This window comes from Micromesistius poutassou, assembly GCF_964030765.1.
Source record: "Micromesistius poutassou genome assembly, chromosome: 9".
Classification (NCBI taxonomy): Eukaryota; Metazoa; Chordata; class Actinopteri; order Gadiformes; family Gadidae; genus Micromesistius; species Micromesistius poutassou.
Window position 1 is genome coordinate 9361012 of NC_140279.1, and position 21543 is coordinate 9382554.

At 48.6% G+C, this 21543-nt stretch overlaps 2 protein-coding genes across 2 annotated transcripts; both read left to right on the forward strand.

Moving 5' to 3' along the window:
- On the forward strand, positions 1-9148 carry sgta (small glutamine rich tetratricopeptide repeat co-chaperone alpha). The gene is given in 13 exon segments (XM_084472819.1): positions 1-94; positions 1067-1203; positions 1547-1595; positions 1597-1648; positions 1990-2080; positions 2210-2309; positions 6332-6436; positions 7697-7832; positions 7920-7982; positions 8142-8179; positions 8275-8385; positions 8621-8741; positions 8837-9148. Coding segments are annotated over 11 exon segments (960 nt in total). The 5' UTR covers positions 1-94; positions 1067-1103; the 3' UTR covers positions 8736-8741; positions 8837-9148.
- Positions 9149-10058: 910 nt separating this feature from the next.
- slc1a8a (solute carrier family 1 member 8a) lies at positions 10059-20573 on the forward strand (the record flags this gene model as incomplete). The annotated part of the gene is made up of 11 exons (XM_084473564.1): positions 10059-10313; positions 15431-15510; positions 15747-15962; positions 17208-17250; positions 17453-17660; positions 17763-17862; positions 18218-18451; positions 18824-19018; positions 19273-19407; positions 19678-19780; positions 20421-20573. The coding sequence occupies 11 exons, from the start codon at positions 10059-10061 to the stop codon at positions 20571-20573; spliced, it is 1722 nt and encodes a 573-aa protein (XP_084329690.1).
- Positions 20574-21543: the final 970 nt, after the last annotated feature.

Sequence of the window (21543 nt, forward strand, 5' to 3'; positions counted from 1 at the left end):
CGGTAGGCAGCGCTAGAGGACCAGGCGCTCAACTCTAGAACCCGAAGCGGCTCCAGAAGAAGCCTCTTATAGCGCTAGCTCCTTCAGACCGCTGGTAGGATCCACTTTACACTCTCTTTTAATATTAATTATGATGACTTTGAGACAGTTTGTATGTTGTACACGACTTATGGTTGGCTATTGTTTAGCAGCTACTAAACCAGTTACTAACTAGCTACTTACTAGCTGGTTTAACTAGCCGACCTCATCGCCTCAGTTTTAAATGCTCGTTGCTTATTAAAGAGTGGTCCAGGCTGTGGCTGAGGGAGGGTAACGACAAAGGATCGCTTTAGGAAGCTGCTCAGCCCCAGCCTGTGTCAGCCTGGCTACTAGAAGGTTCTGTAGCTAATGCTAGCGGAGATGCGCACGCACACACACACACACACACACACACACTGCAAGTAGCTGCTGCTAGCGAAGACACACACACACACACACACACACACTGTAAGTAGCTGCTGCAAGTAGCTGCTGCTAGCGAAGACACACACACACACACACACACACACACACACACACACACACACACACACACACACACACACACACACACACACACACCAATTAGCCTGCTTCCACTCTGGAAGCAGTGGAAGCAGGCTGGACTGCTTCCACACTGGACTTTATCATATTAACACATCAGACCTTCACCCTTTCATCAGATGATTTGATTGTTTACTAAGCGCATCGTTGACATCCCACCAGTTATATTATTATAAACATTAATATTCCTCCTCCTACCTAGATAAAAACATTATAATTTTCTGGTTCTTTATTTTAAATGTTAATGGACTGCATTTATACCACGCTTTTCTAACCAGTGGCCTCTCAAAGCGCTTTCCAATTCACCCATTCATGCACACATTCACACACCAACAGCGTCTCGCCTCGTCACTCAGCTAGGACGAGCCGGGGATCCAACTAGCAACCTTCTGGTTACCAGCCAACCCGCTCTACCTCCTGAGCCACATGCCACCCCTAAATGAGTAACAATATTAAGTGCCTAACGATGTGTTCCTCTGGTCAGTTTCTCCACTCCAGTCAGAGGTCCCTCCGTCAGCAGCATGACGGACACCAAGCGCCTGGCCTTCTCCATCATCCAGTTCCTCCACCAACAGCTGGGCTCTGGCCAGCTGTCCTCCGACGCACAGGAGAGCCTAGAAGGTGACGGAGTACACACAGCGCACTGACAGGGGCGGGTAGTGAACTAAAATAGTGTTCCTATTAAAGATCCCATTTCATGCTTTTTTAGGATTAATAATTGCATTTGGGGTACTGCTAGATTGTAGAGTTTCATGTAATGTTCATGTTCAGTTAATTTCAGCAAAACCAATTTCAGCAAAACCAATTTCAGTGTCTTTCAAAAACTGTCTGTTTTGTATCATGTCGCTTTAAAGCCCGCCTCCAGAGTAGCCCAGTCTGCGGTGATTGTCTGGTTGGCTCTACTGTAGTTCTTGTAGAACCCGCGTCTGGTCTCCTTGCTGACCCGTAGCATGTTGTGTTCCAGTTGCGGTCCAGTGTTTGGAGACGGCCTTCGAGGTGTCGACGGACGACACCCCTCGCTGTTCCCCAGACCCTGCCGGAGATCTTCAGCTCTGCTACCGACACGGTCAGCGGCCGGGAACAGTAGCACTAACATTCATATATCACAGCCAACAGTTAAATCAAGTCAAATATTAGCAGCCGACCACCAAGGTCAGCTGCTTGGAATAGTATTAGTATAGAAACGTATTATAGCCAATAGTAATAATATATGAATGCTAGTGATAATCATTGGGCGGCATCAGTGGGCGGGCTCAGTGTGTACCAGCGACTCTCGTACCATTGGTTGGTTTGGTCACATGATGTTGTTATTGCGGCTCTCGTACCATTGGTTGGTTTGGTCACATGATGTTGTTATTGCTGCTCTCATACCATTGGTTGCTTTGGTCACATGATGTGTTGTTGCAGCTCCCACCCCCTCCTCCGGTGCATACAGAGCCACGCCCTGACTCCCCCCCTGAGGAACAAATGGCTGAGGCAGAGAGACTAAAAACAGACGGTAGGCTGTCCAGGTGTAGTAGTAGCTAGTACCCGAGTATTGCTGGGGTAGTACCAGAGTTTTTATGGGGTAGGACCTGAATATTGCTGGGCTGATGGTAGCACTGTAACGTCTCCTCTCGGTCTCCAGGTAACGACCAGATGAAGGTGGAGAACTTTGCCGCCGCTGTGGAGTTCTACTCGAAGGCCATCCTACTGAACCCTCAGAATGCCGTCTACTACTGCAACAGGTACTCTGTCCACTCACTGCACCCTAAAGCTGTGGCCTGTGAGTGGTGCTGTTTACTGACGGTGTGGTTCCTCTGTTGGCCTGTGGGTGGTGCTGACGGTGTGGTTCCTCTGTTGGCCTGTGGATGGTGCTGTTTACTGACAGTGTGGTTCCTCTGTTGGCCTGTGGGTGGTGCTGTTTACTGACAGTGTGGTTCCTCTGTTGGCCTGTGGGTGGTGCTGACGGTGTGGTTCCTCTGTTGGCCTGTGGGTGGTGCTGTTTATTGACAGTGTGGTTCCTCTGTTGGCCTGTGGGTGGTGCTGACGGTGTGGTTCCTCTGTTGGCCTGTGGGTGGTGCTGTTTACTGACGGTGTGGTTCCTCTGTTGGCCTGTGGGTGGTGCTGACGGTGTGGTTCCTCTGTTGGCCTGTGGGTGGTGCTGACGGTGTGGTTCCTCTGTTGGCCTGTGGGTGGTGCTGTTTACTGACAGTGTGGTTCCCCTGTTGGCCTGTGGGTGGTGCTGTGTTTACTGACAGTGTGGTTCCTCTGTTGGCCTGTGGGTGGTGCTGTGTTTACTGACGGTGTTATTCCTCTGTTGGCCGATGTTTACAGTAAAACATCACGATGGACGATGACATTGTCGTTGGGGGGGGGGGTGTTGGTGTTAGCACTTTTTTACTATGTCTATAAATCATTCTACTTAAAAACTACAAAAATTTCACTTCATGAGGTTTTCTAACATTAAGTTGAGTTCCCCTAGCCTCCCTATGGTCCCCCAGTAGCTAAAAATTGCATTAGGTGTAAACCGAGAAGTAGCTATATTACTCCGTCTTTGAAAAAAGGATCGCTGAAACACTTTGATTTGGCTTCCGGTCCATTATGACGTCATACCAGACCAGGTTGCCTCCCCTTTCTCTGCTTGGCCCGCCCAGAGAATTTGGCTAGGACCGTGCGAGCGCCACATGTGTGTGTGAATACACACACTGTAACGCAAGTGTTATTTGGATAACCGTTCTGCTGTCGGTGTTATGGCGCATAACACGCAACACAATAACGCAAGCTTGCATAAAGCTCCCATTTGGTGAAAAGACTAGACTGCGTCGGGTTGGTTGAGAAGGAATTGGGAACCGCGACATGGAGGAAAAGGGGACTGCTGCCCAATCCTGGGCAGCAGTCCCCTTTTCCTCCATGTCGCGGTGCTGCCGGGCAGCCCCGGGGGCGGCCAATGGGCAGCAGGGCTCCAACGGACAGCTGCCGTGGCAGCCCCGGGGGCGGCCAGCGGGGCTCCGACGGACCGCTGCCACGGCCATGGCCATGGCAGTGGGGCTGGGCGGGTAGCCCCGGGGCGGCCAGCATTCAGCAGGCAGCCCCGGGGGAGGCCTGGGCAACAATCCCTTTCTCCTCCATGTCACGGCTCCCAACTCCCTCCCAACCAACCCGACGCAGACAACCCCGGACAACAACCGCGGGCAACAATCCCCCTCTCCTCCACCTCGTGGTTCAGTCTGTACTTAATATTGACGTGGAAGAACCAGAGGCGTCTGAGAACCTGACGCAGTCGTTTGAGATTCATATATCATCTGGAGGTGCAAACAGCTTTTGACCATGATAATATATATTATATTATATAGTTATCTAAATATAATATGATATTATTTAGACATAGAGCTCCAGGACTCCCGCTGGAGCACCCGGAGTGTTCAGTGTTCCACTGTAAACACTAGCGTATGGTACCGTGGCCAAGCTGCTCAGGGCCACACCCTGAGCCTCTAAAAACGGCGCGTTTGTCGAGTGGTCATTGTGGGACTGACTTGTAGTGGCTGTAACTCTGCACCAAGGCTGAATTTCATGAACGTCTTCAAGTACTGTATTAGGGGCCCACTAATACCTATATTCAGGCATGCAAACTAGTCACCTTTCGGCGAAATTCGCTGTTTTTTTTAACAAAATTGGTCACTTGTGTGATTCGTGGAGATCCATTGAGAAAACATTGGGGATGGGGGGGGGGGTCTACAGTCTGACGAAAACGAGACGATAACTAAATAAAAATCAATTTAGGATGACAAAAACTACGACGAAATCTTTTGACACTTTTGTTAACAAATAAAAACAAGACAAATGTAAGCGGGACGATTTGGGAAGCGATCCAATCAGATCTAAACTCTTTATGTGGGGAAGTACTGATCGTCCCACCCGGCAGGTCAACTAGCACGCGCTTGCTGCGTCGCAAGCAAGTGTCCCTTTGTAAACAGTTTGGCGCAACAATCACCGGTTAAAACACAACCAACTTGAAGTCATTGGCAGACGAGTCATCCCGAAATTCATGCAAAGAAAAGCATACTTAAACAGTTTTTTTCTTTCAAGCTAATGTGTGTTTTCACTAAAATTGGAATACAATACAAGCTGAAAGAAACCACCGCTGTCCTGTAATGGTACCGGAGCTCTGTGCTGTCGACACCACAGCGGGGCACAGAAACACAGGATTCACTGTGGTTTCTGTGACATAAGAAACACTAAAAATGAATACTAATGCGCATGTTTTTTTTTTGACCTGCACGCGCATGTTAAAAAAAAAATGCGCGTGCAGGTAAAAAAAAACATGCGCGCGCATTTTATTATATAATATTTTTTATATACATTTTTTTACATTAAAAAAATATATAATAAAAAAATTATATACTTTTTTTAATATAATTTTTTAATATTTTTTTTTATTATTTTTTTTTAACTCCCCGGAGTATAATCCTGGAACCCCCTAGTGGGTCTGTGTTTTCCTCGGCTTACGCATCATTCTCACCTTTTTCACCCCAAACCAGTTTGCATGCCTGTATATTAAAGAATCCATTAAAATCCATAAAACATGCCATGGGACCTTTAAGAAGAGTTGAATCAATGGCGTTGGTTGCTAAAAAGGGTGCTACTACGCCTATATGGCAATCTTTTGGATTTAAACCTGATGAAAGTGGACAACCATGGGACACGACTGACGTTGTGTGCAAGATCTGCTCATGTGTGATCCGCGCAAAAGACGGGCAGATGACCAATCTACATGTTTGCGTGTGCACCATGCAGAAGTTAATAGAAATGATGATAAACAAAATATCACAGAGCAGGATTGTGAACGCAATGTCATGTCAATTTACAATCTGCAAAATGTTGGCCGACTAACTTTTTTAAATTAGGATATTGATGCTGCGCGCCTCCTCTTTGCAACGGAATTTGTTTAAGATATAAAAAAAATTAATTTAACATACATGCACTAAAACAGATATTTTAGTTTTTAAAGAAATATTTGGAAACGAAAATTCATGTTTTCCGCAGTGTGCCTCTCTGGTATTGAGTGGGTCTACAGGATCGCACTCTGCACAACCCAGTCAGTAAATAAGTGAATGGTCACGTACGCCTCCATAATCAACGCTGTCCAAACATCGGTGGTGATGGCAACTTTCTCCGCTAAGGACAGGATCAGCGAGGCTGCTTCTTCGCTGTACATTTTCTCCAGCCGTGTCATAGTTTGGCGACATGGCACTGTGTAATCTGGCTTGAGAAATGCGATCAGATTGCGGAAGTCATGTCTCTGGCATAGGCTACCTTATTTAAAATAGCATGCATATGCATTCGTTATATTCTCAATTGAATTTACAGAGCAATCCCTGCAAAGTTTTTAGGTTAAATATAGAAGAGACTAGGATTAGTGTGTGTCTGACAGGGGGAGGCGTGGCATCACGATGGTCGCTCTCCATTGTGATGTGGGTCAGCCATCATGATGGACGATGTCATCGTCCATTGGCACAACCCTACTGATGGTGTGGTTCCTCTGTTGGCCTATGGGTGGTGCTATGGTGTTTACTGAAGGTGTGGTGGTTCCTCTGTTGGCCTGTGGGTGGTGCTGTGGTGTTTGCTGTAGGTGTGGTTCCTTTGTTGGCCTGTGGGTGGGGCTGTGGTGTTTACTGACGGTGGTGTGGTTCCTCTGTTGGCCTGTGGGTGGTGCTGTGGTGTTTACTGACGGTGTTGTTCCTCTGTTGGCCTGGGGATGGTGCTGCAGGGCGGCGGCTTACAGCAAACTGGGGAACTACGCGGGAGCGGTCCAGGACTGTGAGCTGGCCATCGGCATCGACCCCACCTACAGCAAGGCCTACGGACGGATGGGGTAGGACCATGGACCTATAAAGAATGGACACTGGATTGAAACATGGCATTCATTCCTATGGAAACTGCTCAGTGGCGTAGGGCAACATCAAGGACAGAATTGCTTCCGCATCATGGGAGCCTAGCCACACCCTAGTGCATGACGTACCGGATGTAGAAATATTCTTGTTCTCTAGCATTGTTAGCATTGTAGCATCATAAGCGAGAGGTCTAAGTTACTAACCCCCCCGATTATTCACTACATGTGATACTATACGTGCACTGAGGCCCAGCCGAAACAACATTTGTTTCACTACGACTCCTTTCAGCTGCCCACCCCTCCTTCTCCGGCTAATAAAACGCTTGAGGTGGCGTTTTGAAAAGAGAAAACTTACATTTTAATAGTACATGGTCCAAAGATAATTATGAGACTTTGATATATATCTAGAGAACATTTGCGGAGACACAATCCTTTTCCCCACTTGTATTGGAGTGTACCGGGATATCTACTTCCGGGCTCCATGATTTGAGGGACCCATCCACAGCCCGCTAAAAAACTGCAATACCAGGCTTGGTCACTGAGCACGGGTGGATTGTGGAATTAGGCTCCTGGGGGTCTGGGTAGGACACCCTGAGGGGACAGAAAGTAGACCTGAGGAGACAGGAAGTAGACCTCTGAGCAGACAGGAAATCCCCAAATCGCTGAACGATTTGGGAAATAATCGAATTGCGATTGCGATTATTTTGACCAATATTGCGATTGTGATTTAATATGCGATTTTATTAAGTTCCTTATGTTCTGTATTATTCACTAAAAAAGAAAGAAGAAGCAAATCATTCTATAGTATGACCAACACAACATTATAAGCAGTCAACAACTGCTCTTTCCTTTAGCCCAGGCCGATGTGTTGGCCTGGGCTATGTCTTTATTTAACTATTGAATTTTAAAAGAAAAATAAATATAAATCTTCCTGATCTCGTCAGTAACTATAACAAATCACAATCAAATAAAAATAAAATAAGCCTTTGCAATTTGCATATCGCGTTCTTACATCGCGATTTGATTGATTTGATTAATCGTTCAGCCCTACCTCTGAGCAGACAGGAAGTAGACCCCTGAGGAGACAAGAATGTAGTACTATGTAGTAGGATACTCTACTGTGTGTGTGTGTGTGTGTGTGTGTGTGTGTGTGTGTGTGTGTGTGTGTGTGTGTGTGTGTGTGTGTGTGTGTGTGTGTGTGTGTGTGTGTGTGTGTGTGTGTGTGTGTGTGTGTGTGTGTAGGCTTGCGCTGGCCAGCCTCAACAAGCACACGGAGGCGGTGATCTACTACAAGAAGGCTCTGGAGCTGGACCCCGACAACGACACCTACCAGGCCAACCTGAAGATCGCCGAGCAGAAGATGGACACGCCCAGCCCCGTGAGACATCCCCATCATCCTCGTCATCCTCCACCCCTATGCCTATGTGTGTGTTGATAATGTGTGTGTTTCTGTGTGTGTCCCCAGACGGCAGGCGTCGGCGGGGTCGACCTGGCAGGCCTCCTCAGTAACCCTGGCTTCATGAACATGGTATGACCTTTGACCTCTCTGTCCCCACTGTATGACCTTTGACCTCTCTGTCCCCCTCCCAGTGAGGCTGTTGGAGTCTGTATGAACCAGCAGGGGGCAGCTGCTCACTAGTGTGTGTTTGATATGAGGTTACAGTCTCTCTGTGTCTCTGGTCCACAGGCCTCGTCTCTGATGAACAACCCTCAGGTCCAGCAGCTGTAAGTCTGAGTGTCATAACGTGTGTTGGACCAGTGTTTGGTCTTGCGTCTCCTCTGCTCACCGGGGGTCCGTCCTCTCTGTCTCCCTCCTGCAGGATGTCAGGGATGATGTCTGGAGGCTACGGCCCCGGTGGTGCGCCCCCTCCCCAGGGGGCCGCCCCGGCCCCGGCCGCCCCCCCCGGAGACCTCTCTGGACTCATCCAGGCGTACGTACCTGCCCGGCCCCACTAGCATCCTCCTGCTAGCCACAGCTAGACACTTCATCCTCCTGCTAGCCACAGCTAGACACTTCATCCTCCTGCTAGCCACAGCTAGACACTTTATCCTCCTGCCAGCCACAGCCAGCCACAGCTAGCCAAAGCTTGCAACAGCTAGCAGTACTGTGGTGAGGGGAAATGCTACAGCAGGGTGTCTAACCGCTGCACCGCCTGTGTCTTGCAGGGGGCAGCAGTTCGCTCAGCAGATGCAGCAGCAAAACCCAGAACTGATCGAGCAGCTGAGGAGTCAGATCCGCAGCCGGCCCCCCAGTGCCAGCCAGGAGGAACCACAGCCCTGACCTCAGGTAGGAGGAACCACAGCTGGAGGACGGGCCTAACCTCTGGGGGACCGCCAGGGGCCCGCCTCTTGAGATAACCTCTTGTTTTCATTGCTCTACAGGTCCCACCAGAATGAGTGTGTGTGTGAGAGTCAGAGTATGTGTGTGTGTGTGTGTGTGTGTGAGAGAGAAAAGTGTGTGGTTCCTGAGGTGTGTCACCGGGAGGTCATGAACGATTATTCCCTGCATGAGGCGTTGGACCAGACCTGTCGTCATGGGAATGGGAGGCCGCTGGACACTAGGGGGTAGTCTGGGCAATGGACCCGGATCGGGACCAGGACCTGGACCGGGACCGGGATCAGGTCCAGGACCTGGATCGGGACCGGGACCGGAGCAAGGCGAGCAACTGGTCACAATAAAGGAGAATCAACCTTCCTGACACGTCTGGTCTAAGTTTGTTTCGTCGCTCGGCCGCTGGTTCTTATTTAGTGACACCAGAATGAAATGTGAAGATAAAGTTAGTTTGATATTTTAAGTGTATAGGATTAGTTAGGGTTAGGGTGACTAACCTCTACGTAATGCAACAGTAAACCAGGTGTACCTGCACCCCTTTATGCTTGTGGTTCCCCTCCGTACTCCCTGTACTCTGGACCAGTAGGACTCTGTACTCTGGACCAGTTGCAGTCTGTACTCTGGACCAGTAGGACTGTATCTGAGTCTGGACCAGTAGGACTGTATCTGAGTCTGGACCAGTAGGACTGTATCTGAGTCTGGACCAGTAGGACTGTATCTGAGTCTGGACCAGTAGGACTGTATCTGAGTCTGGACCAGTAGGACTGTATCTGAGTCTGGACCAGTAGGACTGTATCTGAGTCTGGACCAGTAGGACTGTATCTGGGTCTGGACCAGTAGGACTGTATCTGGGTCTGGACCAGTAGGACTATCTGAGTGCTGGTCTTGGCAGGTCTGTATCGGCGTTGTGCTTAAAGCCAGGGCTGAGGAGGATTACAGTAATAAGATCAGGAGGAACCAAATAAACACAGCCTTCAGGGTTGTTCATGTGTTCATCCTGAGATTAAACACTTAGGGTGGACCGAGTCTCTGGTCCTCAGATTCCGTCTGACCACCGCTCCACCTGTGTATCTTCATATATATGAGGAGTATGTTGAATGCAGACAACAGAACATCTCGTATTCTCTGAGATCCTGGTGGGACCTTCTCCAGATATGGACCCGTGTAGAGGAGGTGAGGCCGTTCCACTCCACTAAGCCTGTTAGGTTCTCCTGGAAAAGCCGCTGTGCTGTTTGGCTCCTGGTGCCATTGACCTCCTGCCAGAGGAGAACAATGGAGGAGCTGCTGCTACCCAGCGGGGAGGAGGCGCCGTCCGAGGCCGGCTCCTTCGCCCCCGCCGAGAAGGAGGAGGAGAGGAGCCTGGGGCAGCGCGTCAAGAGCTTCTTCCTGCAGACGGTGGCGGTGGACCTCCGCCACCACCTGAGGAACTTCCTGAAGAGGAACGGCCTGCTGACGCTGTCGGTGCTCGCCGTGCTGACAGGCTGCGTGCTGGGCTTCGTCCTTCGGGGGAGCCAGCTGTCCACCCAGGTAGGACCTGAGCAGGCCCACTGTCCACCCAGGTAGGACCGCAGGGGGCCTGAGCATGGCACATAGCATGTTGGAGTATTAAGCATGTTAGAGCTCTTAGCATGGCAAGTGTTAAGAGTACTTATACTAAACTACTATCTGTCTATCTGAGTATCAGTCTTATTTCTAAAGGGTGGATCCGGTCTAACAGGTGTGAGGAACATGTCACTTTATTATTGTGATAGCCCCTGAACCCTGAATACAATATATCATATATTATGTATTGTTTTACACAACATATGTCCAGGGTCTCCTGAACAGACACACAAGGATAGGAATGGTGGAACATTTAAGAATAAACATCATTTACTTGGTCAGCATATTGAGATGGAGTTAGTACCACGAAGTCTGAGAGTCAGTGACCTTTGACATGCTTTAGGCTCGCAGCTGACTCCTGAACTGATGACCTCTGACCTCTAATCCCAACCCAAACATAGGGCTCAAGGCATTGGAGGGGTTTAACCAGTGTGCGAAATACCCTTCAATATTCGGGGGGGACCCCATCTCCCGATTATTGCGCAACATCGATCTAAATTTTCTCATGCAGTAGGCCTATAGCGTACTTAACGCCTATTATCGCACGGCCCCTATTATTGCACAATTTCTGGTGTATCATACGATTGCGACCAACCAGCAACAGATAAAAGAAAGGATAAAGGTTATCATACAACAAAGGTATTCAAGCTACAAGTATGCCAAAAATGGGCTCTGTACACCTTACTTATCAATATAAAACACTGCACACAGCACTTGCTATTATGACGGCGAGATAAATGAGCTTTGCGCCCGGCGCAAATCTAAAATGGGTTGAGCTGAAACCCGTAGGTGTGTTTTGGGCCTAACATGCAATAAACCAATGAGAGTGGTATCTCCCATCCCCTTTAAGAGCCAGCGCATTTTGACTTGACGAGTTGATATTTTGACAGCGCGTTTGCAGTCTCCGCTGAGACAGATGCATGACCACATGAATTTCAAACTTCAAATGGCTCAGTTTATGGCCAAATAATAGGCCTAATTAACACATGGAATAGCGTTTTCTTTTCCAACTTCAGAAACACTGATTCGTCATGTAAATTGCGGCAAAGACAACTTAAAACATGATATGCGGACGCGGTCCTCGATGGCCGCAACTGTGGGTCTATTTAATGATATGCGGCAATACATTAACAAACATCGTTTGTTACCACCAGTATTGTATACATTATCGTTATCGACTTGTGTTCATAATATGCATGTGTCGCCCTGTTAATATACATCGCCATCATCATGGACTGCATTATGCGTTACGTGTTTAATTTGCGTGTGTTTAGACAGATGGGCGCGCACACACACGCGCACCAAGCATCACCCGCATTCATTCATTCTTTAAAACACTCACTCGCGGTAAAACTGTTTTCTCACGATCAAATACTCATCTATCCTAAAAGTAATGGGCTTGTACACGATGTCTGGGTCAAGAACATATGTGTTTGCTGTACGGTGTTTGCAGATGCATTGATTTAAAAGTACAACTTACCGCTGTATCAGCTGTTCTTTCCCAAAAAATTTAACCAATCATTTACCCTAAAACTAGATTTTGTTTTTAGAAGCCTGGAATATACTTTGCTCGAATGTATTATTATTATTATTATTATTATTATTATTAGCCTATTATTATTATTTTAACTCATGGCATAGCCTACTATACTTCATTCATGTTCATTCATGCAGCCCTATGGAAAAAAAAATTCCACAATCCACACGCTATTTCTATGCAGTTTCACACGTATGAATAATCTTTGACATCATAATATTTAAATCAGGTTAATAGTTTGCATGTTTGTGCTGTGTATAGCCTACGTGTGTGTAAGCGTAGGCTATGTTGTAGATCCGACCTGCCATGGCACGTCAAAATAGCAACAACTGCGCTATCCGCTATAGACCAGGGGCCTCATGTACAAAGCTTGCTTACGCACAAAAAAGCTGCGTAAGCAACTTCTCACGCAAACGTTCGGATGTACATGACGTGAGAAAGTGCGGTTCTCCACGCAAACTAAATGCCTGGCTTACGCACATTTCTGCTGCATTTTGTCAGTTGGCGGCACATAGAGGCAATGCAGCGCAACAACATTAGGCCTACTCGATCACGAGTCATGATGAAGTAATATTGCAATATGAGGCTAGTTCAAAGTGGATTTGAACGTCGGGATGTGTGATCTTAAATGCACTTCAATCATACATTATTGTTGTCGAGACGCATAATGTGACACTGTTGTTGATATTATACGTAAACAGACCCATCAAAATATATTGTTACTATTGGAGTTAAAAGGAAATTAAAAGGAAGCCCCAGCAATATTATTTTCAGTGATGACAATGGCAGTTGTCTACACGACAATGGCAGTGTTGCCTTGTTAGAAGATGGTCGCATTCGAAATGAAGGGGTGTTCCGCGACTATTATGATTTCTTGGCCAAAAAGGAGCCGATCCCAAATCACAGCTGCCACCCTTTGCTCAAATAGGGCGAGCTCCCTGACTCGCCCCCGCTGCCCGTCTGACCCACGCTTCTCCGGTGGGCAGACACCTTTCTTTTTACGTCCACCTTGATATCCGACCACTTTTTTAATGTCAGCCACAGTTCGGCTTTCCGCCCCAACCTCATTGACCGACTTGGCAACGTTTTCCCACGCCAGTTTTTTGCTTTAGGTGCTGATTCCGGAGGAAAGAGAGCCAAAGAAGATCTTATTTCTGGCCTCTACCTCCGAAATCAGCACCTCCACCTCGCATTCACTAAAGTTATTTTTTCTTCCTTTCTCCATTTTCTCCTTTCTCCTGACGAGCGCACTACTGCAGGTCTATTTATACTAATTAGCATATTAAATGAGGGAGGAGACTGGGTGGAGAGACGGGCTCGTGCATGTGCGCACAATGTCACGTTAATTGGGATGTACAAAAAGAATCTGCGTGAAATCGTGTTTACGCAAGGATTGATACATCCGGATTTATTTGTGCGCAGCAGCTTTCCAGATTTTGGCGTCCGCAAAGTTTTAGTCAGAAATCCACGCAAGTGGATTTCATGAGGCCCCAGGTATTGTTCGGTCAGTGGCGCAATTGCATTGGCGCATTTTTTAGATCACTAAAATAGCACCAAGTATCATTTGCGCCGGAACACGCCCCTGCTTTTCGCCGACACGCCTCTCCAGGCGCAAGTGTAGTATTGCCTGCGCCGGGTGCAAACTATACGACACATGCGTACGTAGAAAGTCAATTGCGTCTGGCGAAAGACAGGGCCCTTCTTCTGTTTGGCGCACATGGCTAATTTGCATACGCGCACAGGACTGGCTGACTCCGCTGGGCAAAAAATAGAACATATTTGTGAATAAATGTTTAAAATTCTGAATACTGGACATGGTGAGCTTAAACACATTTAAATGACCATTAGTGACAATAATATATATATATATATATATATATATATATATATATATTTAAGCAATAGATCACGACAGGCAGTGGTATACGCTCATTATACCACAGTTAAGGGGCGTTGTCCGTCCCGACGCGCAGCGGAGGGGCGGCGACCCCCTTCACTGTGGTATAATGACCGTATATCACTGACTGAAGTGATCTATTGCTTTTATAAAACGGTTACGTAAATATGGCGAAATGAAAGTCATAGACACCCTCAATTTTGAAAAAGCTAGAAAGTCGGAAAAGCATTTTTTTTAACAATACAAAAAAGTAGTCCCTCCTGGCTTCCGGCAAAGTGTACGGCGGTTGCTATGCAACACACTGTAGCGTCCTTCAGAGAGAAGGCTAGGCTAAAGACGGTAGCTTGGTTCGCCGTCCGTGTGCCTATTGCTTTACAACATTTCCACCCTCTCCAGCAATCAACATGTTCAACAAGATCACTTGATTTAAATCAAGCGATCTGATTGGTTCCCAACCGTTGTATATTGAGCGTATACACACAGCTATGACGCCCGTTCAGTTTACAGAGTTCAGTATCACTCCGCGCCTAACTCTAACTGTTGTTTATGTATATATAAAAGCGATAGCGTAGTTCACTGAAGCCTAAAAAACATGTTGATTGCTGGAGAGGGTGGAAATGTTGTAAAGCAATAGGCACACGGTCGGCAATTTAGCCTACTATCGAGTTCGAGTGAACTCGATAGAAGGCTAAATTGCCGGCGAACCAAGCTACCGTCTTTAGCCTAGCCTTCTCTCTGAAGGACGCTACAGTGTGTTGCATAGCAACCGCCGTACACTTTGCCGGCAGCCAGGAGGGACTACTTTTTTGTATTCGTTAAAAAAAATGCTTTTCCGACTTTCTAGCTTTTTCAAAATTTAGGGTGTCTATGACTTTCATTTCGCCATATTTACGTAACCGTTTTATAAAAGCAATAGATCACTTCAGTCAGTGATATACGGTCATTATACCACAGCCTGTCGTGATCTATTGCTTAAATATATATATATATATATATATATATTAAAAATTATATATATATATATAATAATTTTTTTTTTTGACGAAATTTGAGACCCCCTTCAAATTTTGCTTTTGAGGCTTTCAGGGGGTCTCATGGGTTAATCGCACCCCCCCCCCGGACCCCCCCGTATTTCGCACACTGGGTTTAACGTTTTATTGGAATGTAGACTCACCTCTAATTCTGACTCTGCACTTTACGGCTAGCATGCCGCGTCTCTTTGAAGCTGTGTTATACGTCACATTGTGGTTAAGACTGAGAAACTGATGCTAACGTGGTAGTCCTAGCTGGTTAGCTTGTGTCGTACATCCTCCTGGTCACGCTACCCGTGCGCTGCCGGTTCACAAGGCTTTCAGATTATTATGGTTGTAAGGATACTGAGCATGCTATGGTACTCAACATGTTAGGATACTTGGCATGTAAGGTACTTAGCATGATGGGCTGCTTAGCATTGTAAGATACTTAGCATGTCAGGGTGCTTAGCATGTAAGGTTATGTAGCATGCTAGGATACCTAGCATGTAGCTTACTTAGCATGGCGGTTGTGGTATGTGTTTGTGTTGATGTGTGCAGTAAACAGAGCAATGTTAAACCTTTATCTTGTTTCCAGGCTAAGATCTACTTCTCCTTTCCTGGAGAGCTGCTGATGAGGATGCTGAAGATGTTGATCCTCCCTCTGATCACATCCAGGTAAACCTCCTGAAGAGACCTCATAAACCCAGACCTCATAAACCTGGACCTTATAAACCTGGACCTCACAAACATGGACCTCATAAACATGGACCTTATACACATGGACCATGTAAGCCTAGGACAATCACCATACCTATATATATATATATATATATATATATATATATATATATATATATAGGTATGGTGTAGGAAGTGACCTTTACAGAGAGTGATCTTCTCTGTGTCCCCAGCCTGATGTCGGGGCTCTCTTCCATGGAGTCCAAGGCCTGCTGCCGGATGGGGGTCCTGACCGTCACCTACTACCTCTGGACCACCTTCATCGCCGTGGTGGTGGGCATCCTGCTTGTCATCATCATCAAACCCGGGGTGGGGACCGACATGGAGAGCAACCGTCTGGGGGGAGGGCCGGTCATGACCTCAGCCGACGCCCTGCTGGACCTCATCAGGTACTACTGCAGTACTACTACATTACTACTACAGTACTACTACTACTACACGACTAATACAATACTACTACACACCTAGAGTACCTCATCAGGTACTACTGTAGTACTACTACAGTATTACTACTACATTACTACTAAACTATTACAGCACTACTACTAATACTACTACTACAGTACTACTACACAACTAGAGTACCTCTTCAGGTACTACTACACTACTACTACTACTACTACTATAGTACTACTACACATCTAGAGTACCTCATCAGGTATTACTACAGTAAGTATTATTACAGTACTAAGTCTACTACAGTACTGCTACTACAGTACTACCATACTACTCCACACCTAGAGGACCTACTCCAGTTGTGTACTACTACTACGACTACTACAGTACTACTCCACACCTAGAGGACCTACTCTAGTTGTGTCTTACAGTACTAAACCACCCCTAGAGGACCTACTCTAGTTCTGTACTACAGTACTACACCACCCCTAGAGGACCTACTCTTGTTGTGTACTACAGTACTACTACAGTACTACAATACTACACCACCACTAGAGGACCGACTCTAGTTCTGTACTACAGTACTACTACTACAGTACTACTACAGTACTACTCCACACCTAGAGGACCTACTCTAGTACTGTACTGCCGTACTACACCACCCCTAGAGGACCGACTCTAATTGTGTACTACAGTACTACTACTACTACAGTACTACTACTACAGTACTGCAGTACTACTCCACACCTAGAGGACATACTCTAGTACTGTACTACAGTACTACACCACCCCTAGAGGACCGACTCTAGTTGTGTACTACAGTACTACTACAGTACTACTCCACACCTATAGGAGCTGCTCTAGTTGTGTACTACAGTACTACTCCACACCTAGAGGACATACTCTAGTACTGTACTACAGTACTACACCACCCCTAGAGGACCGACTCTAGTTGTGTACTACAGTACTACTACAGTACTACTCCACACCTATAGGAGCTGCTCTAGTTGTGTACTACAGTACTACTCCACACCTAGAGGAGCTGCTTTAGTTTTGTGCTACAGTACTACTACAGTACTACTACAGTACTACTACAGTACTACACCACCCCTAGAGGACCGCCGAGTTGTGTACTACAGTACTACAGTACTACTCCACACCTAGAGGAGCTGCTCTAGTCGTTCTCTATAATGGCTGAATGAAGGCCCTCTTCTGACCCGATGTGTCTCCTCCCCCAGGAATATGGTCCCCTCCAACCTGATAGAGGCCACCTTCCAGCAGGTAGGAGAGATCCTGCATCTCTATCTGGACCTCATAAACCTGCACCTCCTTCTGGAACTCATAAACCTGCACCTCCAGCTGGACCTCATAAACCCCGACCTCATAAACCTGACCTCCATCTGGACCTCATAAACCCCCGACCTCATAAACACAGACCTCATAATCCTATTAACCCGATCCCCTGTTCCTGTTTGTGTTCCAGTACAAGACGGACCTGCTGCCCATCCTCAAGCTGCCCGCCCGCACGGTGAAGCCCAACTTTGTGTACGTGGTTCCGGATGACAGTGACTCCAGCGGGCGGACTGTGTACCTGGAGCTGACCCCGCCCCCTGAGATCCACTACAAGACCAGCCCAGGCAGCAGCCAGCAGATGAACGTCCTCGGCATCGTCATCTTCTCCGCGACCATGGGTACCCGTTGTTGTGACGACTGATATGACGATATGATGTTGGACCGACGCATGGGTCACTTGACAGCTACTCATGTGGGTGTGGCTTTGTGTTGGTTGCTAGGTCTGCTGCTGGGGAGGATGGGGGAGAGAGGCGCCCCTCTGGTCAACGTCTGCCAGTGCATCAACGAGTGTGTCATGAAGATCATCAATGCCGCCGTCTGGTGAGCTACAAGAATATTAATGTGACCCTCCTCCTCCTACTCCTCCCGTTCCTCCTCCTACTCCTCCCCCTTCTCCTACTCCCCCTCCTCCTCCTCCTGCTCCTCCTCCTCCCCCCCCTCCCCCTCCTCCCACTCCTCCTCCTCCTACTCCTACTCCTACTCCTCTCCCTTGTCCTCCTACTCCTCCCCCTTCCAGGGGTCTGTTGGACCACCTCCCCTCTGACGGGGGTGTTCTGTTGGACCAGTCCACCTCCCCTCTGACGGGGGTGTTCTTTTGGACCGGTCCACCTCCCCTCTGACCGGGGGGTCTATTGGACCGGTCCACCTCTCCTCTGATGGGGGTGTTCTGTCCCAGGTACTTCCCGTTCGGGATCATTTTCCTGGTGGCCGGTAAGATCCTGGACATGCAGGACCCGACCACGCTGGGCCGGAAGCTGGGCTGGTACACCATCACCGTGCTGGCCGGCCTCTTCGTCCACGGCCTCATCCTGCTGCCTCTGTTCTACTTCATCCTCACCCGCAAGAACCCCTTCACCTACATCAGGGGCCTGCTGCAGGCCATGGTCATCGCCCTGGCAACCTCCTCCAGGTAGGTCATCGCCCTGGTAACCGTGGTAACCTCCTCCAGGTAAGAGGTGCTCATCACCCTGTATCCGTGGTAACCTTCTCCAGGTAAGAGGTGCTCATCACCCTGTAACCATGGTAACCCCCTCCAGGCAGGAGGTGCTCATCTCCATGGTAACCCCGTCCACAGGGCCACATGTCTGTTCAGCGGTATCATGATGTTGTCTCTAATCCTGAACCTTAGAACCTGAGGACACAAACTAAATGGTGTTTGTCTCTCTATTTTTTTCCATCTGTCCATCTGTCGGTCTCTGTCCTCTGTCTGACTCTGTATGTCTGGCTCTGTGTTTCTCTCTCTCTCTCTCTCTCTCTCTCTCTCTCTCTCTTGTGTCTGTAGCTCGGCCACCCTCCCCATCACCATGAAGTGTCTGCTGGAGAACTGCCAGGTGGACCGGCAGATCGCCCGCTTCGTGCTGCCGGTGGGCGCCACAATCAACATGGACGGCACGGCGCTGTACGAGGCCGTGGCCGCCATTTTCATCGCCCAGGTCAACGACTACGAGCTGGACCTGGGCCAGCTGGTCACCATCAGGTACTACGTCAGGTTCACAACGTCAGGGGCTACATCAGGGGGGCTACGTCAGGTGGTCTCTCTACGTCAGGTGGTCTCTCTTTGTCAGGTGGACTACGTCCGTGGGACTTGTCAGCTGGTCTCTCTACGTCAGGTGGACTACGTCAGTGGGACTATGTCAGGTGGACTAACTACATTAGGTAGACTCTGCTACATCACTCCCTGCTGACTTCCTCTTAACTTCCTGCTGACTTCCTGCCTCTCTCTCTCTCCAGTATCACGGCGACGGCAGCGAGCATCGGTGCCGCCGGGATCCCCCAGGCCGGTCTGGTCACCATGGTTATCGTGCTGACATCAGTGGGCCTGCCCCCCGATGACATCACGCTCATCGTGGCCATTGATTGGGTCCTGTAAGTAAACCAGCAAACCTGTTGTGGTAATCAAACCATAACCGTACCCAACCATAACCCTTAACTCAAACCCACCCAAACCATAACCTTACCTGAACACTCACCTGTAGTGGCTGGAGGAGGTCCGTCGGACCAGAGGTGATGTGTACTGTACTCTGTGTACTGTGTAGTGTACTGTGTGTACCGCCTCTTAAAGGACCACCAGCTGGTTTGGGCAGTGGTTTGGGCCCTGGTTTGGGCACTGGTTTGATTCCCTTTGACCCGGTCCAGGGACCGCTTCAGGACGATGATCAACGTCCTCGGCGATGCGCTGGCGGCCGGCATAATCGCCCACCTCTGCAGGAAGGACTTCCCCCTGAGTAGAGCAGGAAAGGTAATCCACACTGCCTTATCTTACCTGAACCCTCCCCCTCAAGACCCCAAAAACATCTACCCCTAACCCCCCTAACCCCCTAACCCCAAGACCCCAAAAACATCTACCCCTAACCACCCCAAGACCCCAAATACATCTACCCCTAATCCCCTAACCCTAAGACCCCAAATACATACCCTAACCCCCTAACTCCAAGACCCCAAATACAGCTACCCCTAACCCTCCACCCTAAGACCCTCACTCTATAACTCTAATTCACACCTGACGACTGCAGACGTTCCCAGTGCCTTCAGTGTCTCCCACCTTGTTCCCAGTGTCTTCAGTGTCTCCCGCCTTGTTCCCAGTGCCTTCAGTGTCTCCCACCTTGTTCCCAGTGCCTTCAGTGTCTCCCACCTTGTTCCCAGTGCCTTCAGTGTCTCCCACCTTGTTCCCAGTGCCTTCAGTGTCTCCCACCTTGTTCCCAGACGTTTCCAGTGCCTTCGGTGTCTCCCACCTTGTTCCCAGTGCCTTCGGTGTCTCCCACCTTGTTCCCAGTACCTTCAGTGTCTCCCACCGTGTTCCCAGACGTTCCCAGTGCCTTTAGTGTCCCCTCCTGGTTCCCATGCCCCTCATGTCCTAAAGCGTGTGTCTGTTCCCCCAGACCGCCCACCCGTCCTACGGCACTCAGGACTCCGGGAACAACGTACCCCTGACAGAGATGCACACACACAAGGACTGCCTCTTCGACAACATGAGCGACTCTGTCCATGACGCTCACACACACACCATCTACTACAACATCTGCCAAGTATGACCCAGGACCCTGCAGTCCACCTGGTGGGATGTGTGGACAGGCTGGACTGGTTGACTGTGGTCCACTGACCCAACAGGACACACTGAGCTGGTGGTCACTGACCCAACAGAACATACTGAGCTGGTGGTCGGTCTACTGACCCAACAGGACACACTGAGCTGGTGGTCACTGACCTAACAGGACACACTGAGCTGGTGGTCCACTGACCCAACAGAACACACTGAGCTGGTGGTCGGTCCACTGACCCAACAGAACACACTGAGCTGGTGGTCGGTCCACTGACCCAACAGAACACACTGAGCTGGTGGTCCACTGACCCAACAGGACACACATATTGGTCTTCTGTTGGCGCCTAAGTAAATTAAAGTCCTCTAAAGTCCATTCATGAAGGACCTGTTACACTACACAGATGTTTCCAGAAATGTGCATATTATTAACGCCACAATTACAGACAGTTGACAACCTTAGCCACTGATCAGAAAACAACCCTTAGCCACTGATAACTGATCAGAAAACAACCGTACTACTGGGAGGATGGTGCTGATGGTTACTGACAGACCCAGGGTAGAGCTGACCAGAGTATAGAGCTCCTACTAACCAGAGTAGAGCTGACCAGAGTATAGAGCTCCTAGTAACCAGAGTAGAGCTGACCAGAGTATAGAGCTCCTACTAACCAGCATAGAGCTGACCAGAGTATAGAGCTCCTACTGACCAGAGTAGAGCTGACCAGAGTATAGAGCTCCTACTGACCAGAGTAGAGCTGACCAGAGTATAGAGCTCCTACTGACAAGAGTAGAGCTGACCAGAGTATAGAGCTCCTACTGACCAGAGTAGAGCTGACCAGAGTATAGAGCTCCTACTAACCAGAGTAGAGCTGACCAGAGACTAGAGTTCCTACTGACCAGAGTAGAGCTGACCAGCCAGAGTGTTCACAATGACTGATAGGAACAGTGTTCCCAGTGACTGATAG